General features: G+C 37.8%; 1 protein-coding gene across 4 annotated transcripts in view; it reads left to right on the top strand.

The window, feature by feature from the left end:
* The window catches only part of LOC102804200 (uncharacterized), a 47,736-nt gene that overhangs the window by 23,153 nt on the left and 11,367 nt on the right, over positions 1–13,216 (top strand). For all 4 annotated transcript variants that reach the window (XM_085507902.1, XM_085507901.1, XM_085507903.1 and 1 more), the window contains 4 exons: positions 8,043–9,545; positions 9,803–9,979; positions 10,594–10,689; positions 12,056–12,166. In XM_085507902.1, coding sequence (XP_085364028.1) covers positions 8,043–9,545; positions 9,803–9,979; positions 10,594–10,689; positions 12,056–12,166 — 1,887 coding nt within the window. The remainder of the gene's footprint in view (positions 1–8,042; positions 9,546–9,802; positions 9,980–10,593; positions 10,690–12,055; positions 12,167–13,216) is intronic.

Raw genomic sequence — 13,216 nt, 5'->3', positions numbered from 1 at the left:
CATTTGAATTGGGCTTTGACAACCATAAGATGAATGACTTTATTTATTCAGGATGTGTTTGTGTTTTTGTGATAAGATTCTTTTTAAGTTTAATTTGATATGTGGTAACCCTGATTCTGATGAAAAACAATTACATTAAAAGTGTTCAATAACAATCTAATCAAATCGCCATCTGTTGTAGCGGATGTGGCAAGGAATCTTGTTACATTAAGGATGTGGTAACAGAGTGAGAGATTTTGTTGCTCATTACAGATATTCTTACATACTGTATACTTACTTAACTTCAGTAATCACCATCAGTTTAGAACTATGCACCAATATTTCTACTGAGATAGGAAATTTTACATACTCAAGGAAAAATAGTACCGGTACTACAGAACTCACATTAATTAAGCCCCCTTCCAACATATTGAAAATATGTTCCTTAATTTTCCCAGTTCATATTGGTTGGGAGGCTGATAATCTTTTGGTCAGCACCATTGCATTGTGGGACATTATTGTTTGTATTGTGTTTATTCATGACATCACATGGTCACCTATCCTGTAGCCATTCATGACATCACATGGTCACCTCTCCTGTACCCATTCATGACATCACATGGTTACCTCTCCTGTACCCATTCATGACATCACATGGTTACCTCTCCTGTACCCATTCATGACATCACATGGTTACCTCTCCTGTACCCGTTCATGACATCACATGGTTACCTCTCCTGTACCCATTCATGACATCACATGGTCACCTTTCCTGTACCCATTCATGACATCACATGGTTACCTCTCCTGTACCCATTCATGACATCACATGGTCACCTCTCCTGTACCCATTACTGACATCACATGGCCACCTTTCCTGTACCCATTCATGACATCACATGGTCACCTCTCCTGTACCCATTCATGGCATCACATGGTCACCTCTCCTGTAGCCATTCATGACATCACATGGTCACCTCTCCTGTACCTACATGTATTCATGACATCACATGGTCACCTCTCCTGTACCCATTCATGACATCACATGGCCACCTCTCCTGTACCCATTCATGACATCACATGGTCACCTCTCCTGTACCCAATCATGATATCACATGGTCACCTCTCCTGTACCCATTCATGACATCACATGGTCACCTCTCTTGTACCCGTTCATGACATCAAATGGTCACCTCTCCTGTACCTATTCATGACATCACATGGTCACCTCTCCTGTACCCAATTATGACATCACATGGTCACCTCTCCTGTACCCATTCATGACATCACATGGTCACCTCTCTTGTACCCGTTCATGACATCAAATGGTCACCTCTCCTGTACCTATTCATGACATCACATGGTCACCTCTCCTGTACCCGTTCATGACATCACATGGTCACCTCTCCTGTACCCATTCATGACATCACATGGTCACCTCTCCTGTACCTGTTCATGACATCAAATGGTCACCTGTTCTGTACCCGTTCATGACATCACATGGTCACCTCTCCTGTACCCATTCATGACATCACATGGTCACCTCTCCTGTACCCATTTATGACACCACATGGTCACCTTTCCTGTACCCATTTATGACACCACATGGTCACCTCTCCTGTACCCATTCATGATTTCACATGGTCACCTCTCCTGTAGCCATTCATGACATCACATGGTCATCTCTCCTGTACCCATTCATGACATCACATGGTTACCTCTCCTGTACCTAATAATGACATCACATGGTCACTTCTCCTGTACCCATTCATGACATCACATGGTCACTTCTCCTGTACCCATTCATGACATCACATGGTCACCTCTCCTGTACCCATTCATGACATCAAATGGTCACCTCTCCTGTACCTATTCATGACATCACATGGTCACCTCTCCTGTACCCGTTCATGACATCAAATGGTCACCTCTCCTGTACCCGTTCATGACATCACATGGTCACCTCTCCTGTACCCGTTCATGACATTAAATGGTCACCTCTTCTGTACCCGTTCATGACATCACATGGTCACCTCTCCTACACACATTCATGACATCACATGGTCACCTCTCCTGTACCCATTCATGACATCACATGGTCACCTCTCCTGTACCCATTCATGACATCACATGGTCACCTCTCCTGTACCCATTTATGACATCACATGGTCACCTCTCCTGTACCCATTCATGATTTCACATGGTCACCTCTCCTGTAGCCATTCATGACATCACATGGTCATCTCTCCTGTACCCATTCATGACATCACATGGTTACCTCTCCTGTACCTAATAATGACATCACATGGTCACTTCTCCTGTACCCATTCATGACATCACATGGTCACTTCTCCTGTACCCATTCATGACATCACATGGTCACCTCTCCTGTACCCATTCATGACATCACATGGTCACCTCTCCTGTAGCCATTCATGACATCACATGGTCACCTCTCCTGTACCCATTCATGACATCACATGGTCACCTCTCCTGTAGCCATTCATGACATCACATGGTCACCTCTCCTGTACCTAATAATGACATCACATGGCCACCTTTCCTTTACCCATTCGTGGCATCACATGGTCACCCCTCCTGTACCCATTCATGACATCACATGGTCACCTCTCCTGTACCCATTCATGACATCACATGGTCACCTCTCCTGTACCCATTCATGACATCACATGGTCACCTCTCCTGTACCCGTTCATGACATCAAATGGTCACCTCTCCTGTACCTATTCATGACATCACATGGCCACCTCTCCTGTACCCATTCATGACATCACATGGTCGCCTCTCCTGTACCCAATCATAACATCACATGGTCACCTCTCCTGTACCCATTCATGACATCACATGGTCACCTCTCCTGTACCCGTTCATGACATCAAATGGTCACCTCTCCTGTACCTATTCATGACATCACATGGTCACTTCTCCTGTACAAATTCATGACATCACATGGTCACCTCTCCTGTAGCCATTCATGACATCACATGGTCACCTCTCCTGTACCCGTTCATGACATCAAATGGTCACCTCTCCTGTACCTATTCATGACATCACATGGTCACCTCTCCTGTACCCGTTCATGACATCACATGGTCACCTCTCCTGTACCTGTTCATGACATCAAATGGTCACCTCTCCTGTACCCATTCATGACATCACATGGTCACCTCTCCTGTACAAATTCATGACATCACATGGTCACCTCTCCTGTACCCATTCATGACATCACATGGTCACCTCTCCTGTACCCATTACTGACATCACATGGTCACCTCTCCTGTACCTAATAATGACATCACATGGTCACCTCTCCTGTACAAATTCATGACATCACATGGTCACCTCTCCTGTACCCATTCATGACATCACATGGTCACCTCTCCTGTACCCATTCATGACATCACATTGTCACCTCTCCTGTACCCGTTCATGACATCAAATGATCACCTCTCCTGTACCTATTCATGACATCACATGGTCACTTCTCCTGTACAAATTCATGACATCAGTGTGTAATCTCTGTTTTTTCACTTGCCACAAAAGTGTCTTGTCTGACTTCTCTACTATCACCCACATTTCTGGTGTCGCAGTACCATAGTACATAAATCACATCAATATGTGATTGTTTATTTATTAAGTCATAGGATTCACACAAATAATATGTTAAACTAGAATAGTGATAATTCTATTCATTATCATTTGTGGAGTAATTATCAAGAGTATTGATTAAGAAGGAATTTTTAGTAAGACTAACAACAAGCTGTCATGGGGTAACACAGTTGGGGTTGAAAAGATCTTTATTGCCGGTGCATGGTGTCTGCTTGTGATCAGTTTCATACTGCTAAAAAATGTTCTCTAATAAAAACCTCGCCTTCTGAAAGCCTCTGCAGATAGCTAAATTGAATGGGAAAAATCTGCCACACCAGGCAATGTGTTACAAAATATGTTGAAATCGTGACACTATATTATACCAGAGGTACATTACTTGGGGTTTGCAACTACGGTGACATGATACCAAGATCCCGTTACAATCTCGCTCTCGCATAAGCATTCCAACTCAGAAAAATGCAAATGCGCATGCCCGAGGTAACTAGGATACTGGGATGTCCAGGTGGATCAAAATAGCTGCCCACGATATGACGGATTACGAGAACTATAAATTCTGTACATTTTCGATGTATTACATTTTTCACTATGATAGTGACAAGAAAAGTTTTATTTTTTCATTACAAACCTTGAACATTGATATGTGTCATGCCAGAAGGTCGTAGCCTCAGTCTCGCTATCTACGAGAAGAGACTTGAATGGGATCTTGACATGATGTCACCATACAGTACTATGCGAGTTGCAAACCCCAAGTAATGTACCTCTGATTATACTCACTTTGCTGTACACGCTATCATGTTAGTAAACATGGAGGATCATGGGAAAATTGATTAACAAGAAGACATGTTATATATACTGTTATTTCTTGATATAAACAACATTCCTCTTCAATAGTTGCATATGCAGGTCAACAATGTAATGATCTATCCATGACCTCTACATCTCTGTTTTTTAGTCTGGTCATGTTATTTTTAGTGTACTGGATCATACCATTAGCAGATAGGTTAGATGAAAGTGCATTGCATTAGATAGGATTTTGAGAATGCTGAAGTGTTTATCATTGGATTAGTAATTGCACCTGTCATTATGTTCAATATTTATTGCATTTATTCAGCATAAATTATTTCTTTGATAAAATGAAAAATGTAAAACAAAACGCAGAAATAGAAATGCATAAAAAGAAATCAAACTGAAATATTGGTCCAATATGCCACATGCTGTAAAACGTTTTGCTGCTAGGAATTTTCATGGCATTTGTAAAGAAGAAAAATTTGCAAAAGTCAGTGACACTTCATGACGTAGGACCCAAAAGACATTTTCACTGCTATGAAAATATGCTAATTCTATTTCCTGCAAAATTTATACTATTTACGAGGATGTTGACATAGATAAAATCCATTCTTTTGAGTTGCCATACTTTAACGAAGTAATACTCAGAACTGCGGCAAGTTTTATGTGGTTTTTCCTGCTGTTCATCGCCGGTTGTGCATTGTCAAAGTATACATGTACTTATGTTACGTAAATTCTTTTGTATAGAAGAAAAATTGGCCAATGATCTGTAAAAATCTGTGGTGTTATCAACCACGCTATAAGTTGTAGAGCTGCATTTGTGAAAAGCGCCAAGTTTATGTGGTTTTTCCTGCTGTTCATCGCCGGTTGTGCATTGTCAAAGTATACATGTACTTATGTTACGTAAATTCTTTTGTATAGAAGAAAAATTGGCCAATGATCTGTAAAAATCTGTGGTGTTATCAACTACGCTATAAGTTGTAGAGCTGCATTTGTGAAAAGCGCCAAGTTTATGTGGTTTTTCCTGCTGTTCATCGCCGGTTGTGCATTGTCAAAGTATACATGTATTTGTGTTACGTAAATTCTTTTGTATAGAAGAAAATTGGCCAATGATCTGTAAAAATCTGTGGTGTTATCAACTACGCTATAAGTTGTAGAGCTGCATTTGTGAAAAGCGCCAAGTTTATGTGGTTTTTCCTGCTGTTCATCGCCGGTTGTGCATTGTCAAAGTATACATGTATTTGTGTTACGTAAATTCTTTTGTATAGAAGAAAAATTGGCCAATGATCTGTAAAAATCTGTGGTGTTATCAACCACGCTATAAGTTCTAGAGCTGCATTTGTGAAAAGCTAAATATAATAATGATATGCCAAATGGTAGAATATGTGTTGCTGGATATACATCGTAGTGCACACACACTAACTGTTTTCATTGCTGTAAAATACTTTATTTAAGTTGGAATTAATTTTCGCTGAAAAGACTTTTTGGGTATTTTGTATGGAATTTATTTTCACTGATTTTTGACGAGTTGAATGTAAAATATAGGAAAAAAGATATATTCGCTGGATTTTATTTTCACTGAATTATTCCTTCAGCGAAAATTAATTCCAAACGAAAATAAAGTATTTTACAGTAATGAAAACAATTTGATTTCCTTTGCAAATAAAATTTCTGTCAACAACAGGTGGTGCATGACACATATTATTTTTTGAAAGATTTTTTTCATAAAAACAAGTTTATCTCTCTTCCATGTATCAGCGAAAATTAATTCCAAGCGAAAATAAAATATTTTACAGTAAATACTCAATTTGATTTCCTTTGCAAATAAAATGTCTGTCAACAACAGCTGGTGCATGACACAAATATTATTTTTTGAAAGATGTTTTTCATAAAAACAATTTTATCTCTTTTCTATGTATGAGATAACACAAGGCAGACCCTGACTGATTAATAAAGTTAAACATATAATAACCATAAATTAACAGTCAACATGTTTCTACCAATAACCTTTAAATACTTTTCTGATTATTGCATAATAACAGAACAGAATGAAGATGTGTGCAAATAATAGGCTTGACTTTTTTTGCTTATGTCCTTATCGTTGCCATACTAACATGAAATGATAGACAGAGGGCAGCTCTTTATTCTTTAAAGGCCTAGGTATACTATAAATACGCCCCTAAACAATAGGGATTATTTCCTTGCTTGTCACACTGTAGTGAACAGCTTCAGCCAAGCTTCCGTAAAAACACGTTTTCTCAAACTTACAGGTCGATTATGTCGTGCCAAAGTGGATGCATGTGACTATGAATATCACAGCAGTGACTGCATGTGTGTAGTATTTATGACAATAAATAGTGTACGAGCTGAGATTTTGGCGGATAAACGTCAAAAACATGAACCGAGGAAAGGGATGCGCTACTAATCTTGAATAATTAACTACTGTCAATCAAAGTCACATGATGTTGGACCGCTGAAACAGGATGCTCATGGGCTATGCAAGTGATTAACAACACTCATTAGCATAGCCACACCTCCAATTCACACTTGCCCGGGGCAAGTAAATTGGGCCTTTAAATACATCATTATTAGTGATCAGGAAACAAGCCAGTGGGTAAAGTATACATATATTGGTGATGACTGAGGGAGATTGGTAATTGAGAAACTGAGTTCTACAAACTTTCTCTTTCTCTTACTCTTTCTCTTTTACATGACAGAGATGTGTCTGGGGTCATAAGAGTACAATACATTCATTCATACAATATAGGCGCTTCTAGACTGAACATGGTAAACTTAAATACATGTAGTTTAATTCTCTATGATAACACATTGGGGCACTATACACTTAATAAGTTTTTACTTTCAGTTAACACATGAAGTTGAAGATTTGTTTACAAGTTCATTGTTTTTTAAAAAAAAAAGTTAAGAAATTAAAACCAAAAATAGCCAAAATGAGAAATGATCTTGAGGCCAATCATTTGTATTCATTTAATGAGTTCTCAGCAACATGGGTTTCTAGCTTGTAGCGTATTTTCATAACTAGTATCTATCTTTGGAAAGACCAGATTAAAACGAGAGCACACACAGGAATTGAGTCCCAAGTGACAATAACAACATGCGCTAAAAACGCAAAGGCTCATGGGTAGATACTTGTTTGTAAACATTGACACGCTATGGCCATCTGACGCATGTGCAGATGACAACTCCCCCGCTTTAAACCATTCAAAAACTACTTTATTTCCATAATATGCAGATGATAATTTTTTCCATTCAAACTTTTTTTCGTTCAACGTTTTGCAATAGGGTGATAGTATCATTTGTTGGCATTGGTAGATATAGGCTACCGGTACATAAAACTCAGTGATTATCAGCAACCGATTCTCTGCAATTTTTGCTGGAAGGTGTGGTACATGCATTAAATAGACGACTTTCCTGAAAGTCAAAGATTCAGCGTTACGCATGCACGCCCATATAGAATCTGGGGTGTTGCGTAAATATGCAATGAGGGCGCCGTAAAATTTAATGAGTTGTCTTGTCTCTATATTGGCACATGAGGGTGCTGATGTTTTCTTCTACATGCCATTTAGTTAAGAGAATATCATTTCTACATATTTTCATTTGTCTTCTGTTATTTTCTTGTTTTTCAGAAATTTCCAAATTACTTGATTCAGCATCGCTGCAAGATTCAGTTGTTGATTCAGACTCAGGAGCATCTTCCTATTCATATTCAACTGGGGATTCAGGTGCATGGTATTCTGTTAGCGAAGACGACGACGACATGGGTAAAAACAAGAAGGGGTACATGGTGTACTCCCCTGATGAGTTCAAGGAGGAATACCCACAAATAGAAAAGAAAAAAAAGAAACGAATATTTCTGAGACGAAGGAAAAAAAAGAAGCGAGTGTCTGACAATGGTGACGTGAGTGAGTGTAGTATGTACAGTGAATATTCTCATTATACAAATACCAGTTACCGTGACGATGAAGATAGAAACTCATACATGGAAGAGAAAAAAATAAATGCTAATGAACGAGCTATTGATGTGCCTGATTCGTTTATCCAGAAGCTGACTGAAAAAGATATTATTTTACGATTGAAAAAAAGAAATTCGGAAATGGAGTATAATGTTGAAAATGCTCAGAGAATAGAGGGCAGTGGTCGTGATGATCAAGGGCAAGCTTCAAATGATGCTGTTCGGCGGACGACAGACATTCGACTCGCTGTGCGGGCAGGTGCTGAGCAGCCACCAAAGAAACCACCAAGGGTGAAATCAACATGTAGTACTTCAGAACAAGAACAGATTATGATAACACAACAGACTAAATCAGTGCCTTCATATACCACACCTCCCCCATCGTCATCTTCTGAAGAGCAGAACGTCAAACCAACGGTAGCACCACAAACAAAACGATCGCATACTCCAATCCCTCCTCCGAAACCTAAACGATTGAGTCAGATTGAAAGGGAACAACAAGAGAACACCATCATTGCTGAAGTTCATGTTGAGCACACCAACAATTTATTAGCAAAAGATGCTGAAAAGGATGTGAAAAAAAGAGGAATTGAGGATGATTTAAAATTTATGGATGATGTTGATATTCAGTTGAATGAGTCTTTAACTATAGAGAGCGTGTTGAAAGAATTGGATGATTCAATATCACGCGCATCGTCTGAACTTGAGATGTATTCGTTGCCTGGGGAACCACACTATGCTGAAGATGACAACCATGCCAGATTTGATGAGAAAGATGCTGCACCAACACGAAAAGCTAGTGATAGCGAATACACTCCATTACTAGTGAATAATAAATGTGAAAGTCATGTAACAGAATCAAAGAACATTGCATCAGAAATGTCAAATTCCACTGTACCTCGTAAATCATTTGAAGAAATGAAACTACAGTCAACCGAGCAGAGCATGTCAACCGAGCAGAGCATGCACTGTAATATAGAATCACAAACTCCAACTATAAGAAGACCGCGTCGCAAATCTTCCCGTGATGGGTCACCAGAGACCATGGACGATGGATCTGATGAAGAGGATGATGATGTTGGTATCCATGATGAAGGATACAGAAGATCAACATGGATGTATGTTGGCGAAAATGATGAAGTGTTTTCTGATCGATCAAACTTCAGTAGTGTTGCCGGTAAGAATCTGAGGCTTTGTAATTATAAAAAATTAACTGAATCTCAACATACTGGAGTTTACTTATCGCATCACGTATTGAGACAATTGTATATATCTGAATGATTGATGAGATATTACTAGCATTGCAGGTAGGCATAATTGATTCTAAGCTAATACAATATCTATAATAATATGTATACTGCAGAGACTTTGCATAGAATAGAGGGTGCACCCCTCTCTGAACTGTTTATAATTTTACAACTATCATATTTTTAGGTACGCCAAAGAGTCGAAGTGGAAATGATGATGTGTTCTCGCGTGACAGAGTCGAACGTGGGTCCATTGATACAACCGCTTCTGAAGCAGAGTTTAACATGTGTTATAAAAGTATCTCAAGAAGACGAATAATTAGAAGTGACTCAATCCAAGATTATACCAGATTAAGCCCAAATGGTGAGTATTTATTAATAATAATATCTTTATTGCATTTTTGAAAATACAATAAAATGTAATATCTAAATACTAAAAGATAAGAAAAAAAATGCATACATTTGATTTGAGTCAAACAACGATAACGACAAACACTAAAAACACAAATGCTCATGGGAAAACGTTCGCCTAGGAACATTGACACACTCATGCGCAGGTGATGACATCCTCTCTTTAATTGTGAATGTTTGTGAATATTCATAAACTTAGATTCAAATTTGAATGAGAGGTTGTGATTCACTATAAGGGTGCTTGCAAGACTGATTGGATGCTGAGGTCATTTCAAAATTATATTACAAGGGATGTAAAAATATGAATTTCACATTCATTATAATTTATAATTATAATTTTTTTTATACCTTAATGCTAAGTTTATACACTGTAAAGTGAAAATGAATACCCAAGCATAATGTATATATTCATCTGGCATAGAAACATCAATATTACTAAATTTATTGCTAGATTAATAACCAGTTTTCCACTGACTAGTCACTGTGAACTCGCACAAAATGAATACAAGTGCAAAATTCTTGATCGATGACATCCCAGAATTCAGTTTGATTTGGTTTTGCTTTCAGTTCGAGAAAGAACAGTGATAATAAACAAGAAAGATGGTCAGTTTGGATTTCGTATTCAGTACAGCAGACCAGTTCGGGTCACAGGGGTGGATGAAGGTAAGCATTGACCATATACAGTATACAGCTGACCATATATAGTATACAGCTGACCGTATACAGCTGACCGTATACAGCTGACCATATACAGTATACAGCTGACCATATACAGTATATGGCTGACCATATACAGTATATAGCTGACCATATACAGTATACAGCTGACCATATACAGTATACAGCTGACCATATACAGTATATAGCTGACCATATATCGTATATAGCTGACCATATACAGTCTACAGCTGACCATATACAGTATACAGCTGACCATATACAGTATATAGCTGACCATATATCGTATATAGCTGACCATATACAGTATATAGCTGACCATATATCATATATAGCTGACCATATACAGTATATAGCTGACCATATACAGTATGTAGCTGACCATATACAGTATGTAGCTGACCATATACAGTATGTAGCTGACCATATACAGTATGTAGCTGACCATATACAGTATACAGCTGACCATATACAGTATATAGCTGACCATATACAGTATACAGCTGACCATATACAGTATGTAGCTGACCGTATACAGTATACAGCTGACCATATACAGTATATAGCTGACCATATACAGTATATAGCTGACCATATACAGTGTACAGCTGACCATATACAGTATATAGCTGACCATATACAGTATACAGCTGACCATATATAGTATATAGCTGACCATATACAGTATATAGCTGACCATATACAGTATATAGCTGACCATATACAGTATATAGCTGACCATATACAGTATATAGCTGACCATATACAGTATATAGCTGACCATATACAGTATACAGCTGACCATGTACAGTATATAGCTGACCATGTACAGTATATAGCTGACCATATACAGTATATAGCTGAGCATATACAGTATATAGCTGACCATATACAGTATATAGCTGACCATATACAGTATATAGCTGACCATATACAGTATATAGCTGACCATATACAGTATATAGCTGACCATATACAGTATATAGCTGACCATATACAGTATATAGCTGACCATATACAGTATATAGCTGACCATATACAGTATATAGCTGACCATATACAGTATATAGCTGACCATATACAGTATATAGCTGACCATATACAGTATATAGCTGACCATATACAGTATATAGCTGACCATATACAGTATATAGCTGACCATATACAGTATATAGCTGACCATATACAGTATACAGCTGACCATATATCGTATATAGCTGACCATATACAGTATACAGCTGACCATATACAGTATGTAGCTGACCATATACAGTATATGCATGTTTATATTTGCAGATGAAACTACTTTTGTGCAAATGAATTCAAATTACCAATTTTCAAACATTTCTAGGCGGAGCTGCAGAAGATGCTGGTCTGCGTATAGGAGATGCTGTTTTAAATTTAAATGGTAAAGATGTTGCCATGGCGTCACACCACGAAGTTGTAAGATATGTACAAAGTGGTGAGTTTTATATTAATTGTATTCACACATTATTTGATTCAGTCTGTGGTATTATTCTTACAAATACTTGCTTTTTTAAAACAAAATTGTTAATTAGTTAACTCATAATAATGGAAGCATGAGGAATGGGAAAGTTTGACTCAAGCCTCTTCCTTTAATTCCATCGTTGACTTTGTCGAGCGGAGCTTTTCGTATGAGTGATTGTCCATCGTTGCCGTCGTCATCAACTTTTTACTTTTTCGACTTCTTCTTGGAAACTGCAAGTCTGAATGCTTTGATATTTGGTATATGTCCCTTGGGTAGACCTCTCTTAGATTTGTTAATTTCGTGATGATATCTTCAATTCTCTAATTTTGGTGAATATTTTTGTCATTTTTGGTCAAAAGTGATATTTTTGACTTCCAATTTCTTTGATATTGCTCATATAGGTATTACGTGTGGACCTCTCTCAGATTTGTTCATTTCGTGATGATATCTTCAATTATCTAATTTTGATGAATATTTTTGTCAAGTGATATTTTCGACTTCTCGTTAAAAACCTCAAGTCTGATTTTTAGCTCCGCTTTCGACTTTGTCGAGCAGAGCTTATCATATGAGTTATTGTCCGTCGTCATCCGTGTCAATGTTTTACTTTTTCGACTTCTTCTTGAAAACTACAAGCCTGAATGCTTTGATACCTTGGGTAGACCTCTCTCAGATTTGTTCATTTCATGATGATATCTTCAATTCTCTAATTTTGGTGAATATTTTTGTCATTTTTGGTAAAAAGTGATATTTTCGACTTCTTGTTAAAAACCATAAGTCCAACTATACTATACATATTGTTCATTTTCTAACGATATCTTCTGTTCTTTTATTGAAATGTGCATTGCTAACAGCGGAGCTATCTTAGCCGACTGGCTGCTTGTTTTGATATTACTTATATAAGTACTACATGTGGACCTCTCTCAGATTTGTTCAATTTGTGATGATATCTTCATTTCTCTAATTTTGGTGAATTTATTTGACATTTTTGGTAAAAAGTGATATTTTTGAATTTTTGTTTAAAAC

Source organism: Saccoglossus kowalevskii, chromosome 14 (assembly GCF_978046115.1).
Source record: "Saccoglossus kowalevskii chromosome 14, keSacKowa6.1, whole genome shotgun sequence".
Taxonomy (NCBI): Eukaryota; Metazoa; Hemichordata; class Enteropneusta; family Harrimaniidae; genus Saccoglossus; species Saccoglossus kowalevskii.
This window is presented reverse-complemented; position numbering and strand designations above follow the sequence as displayed.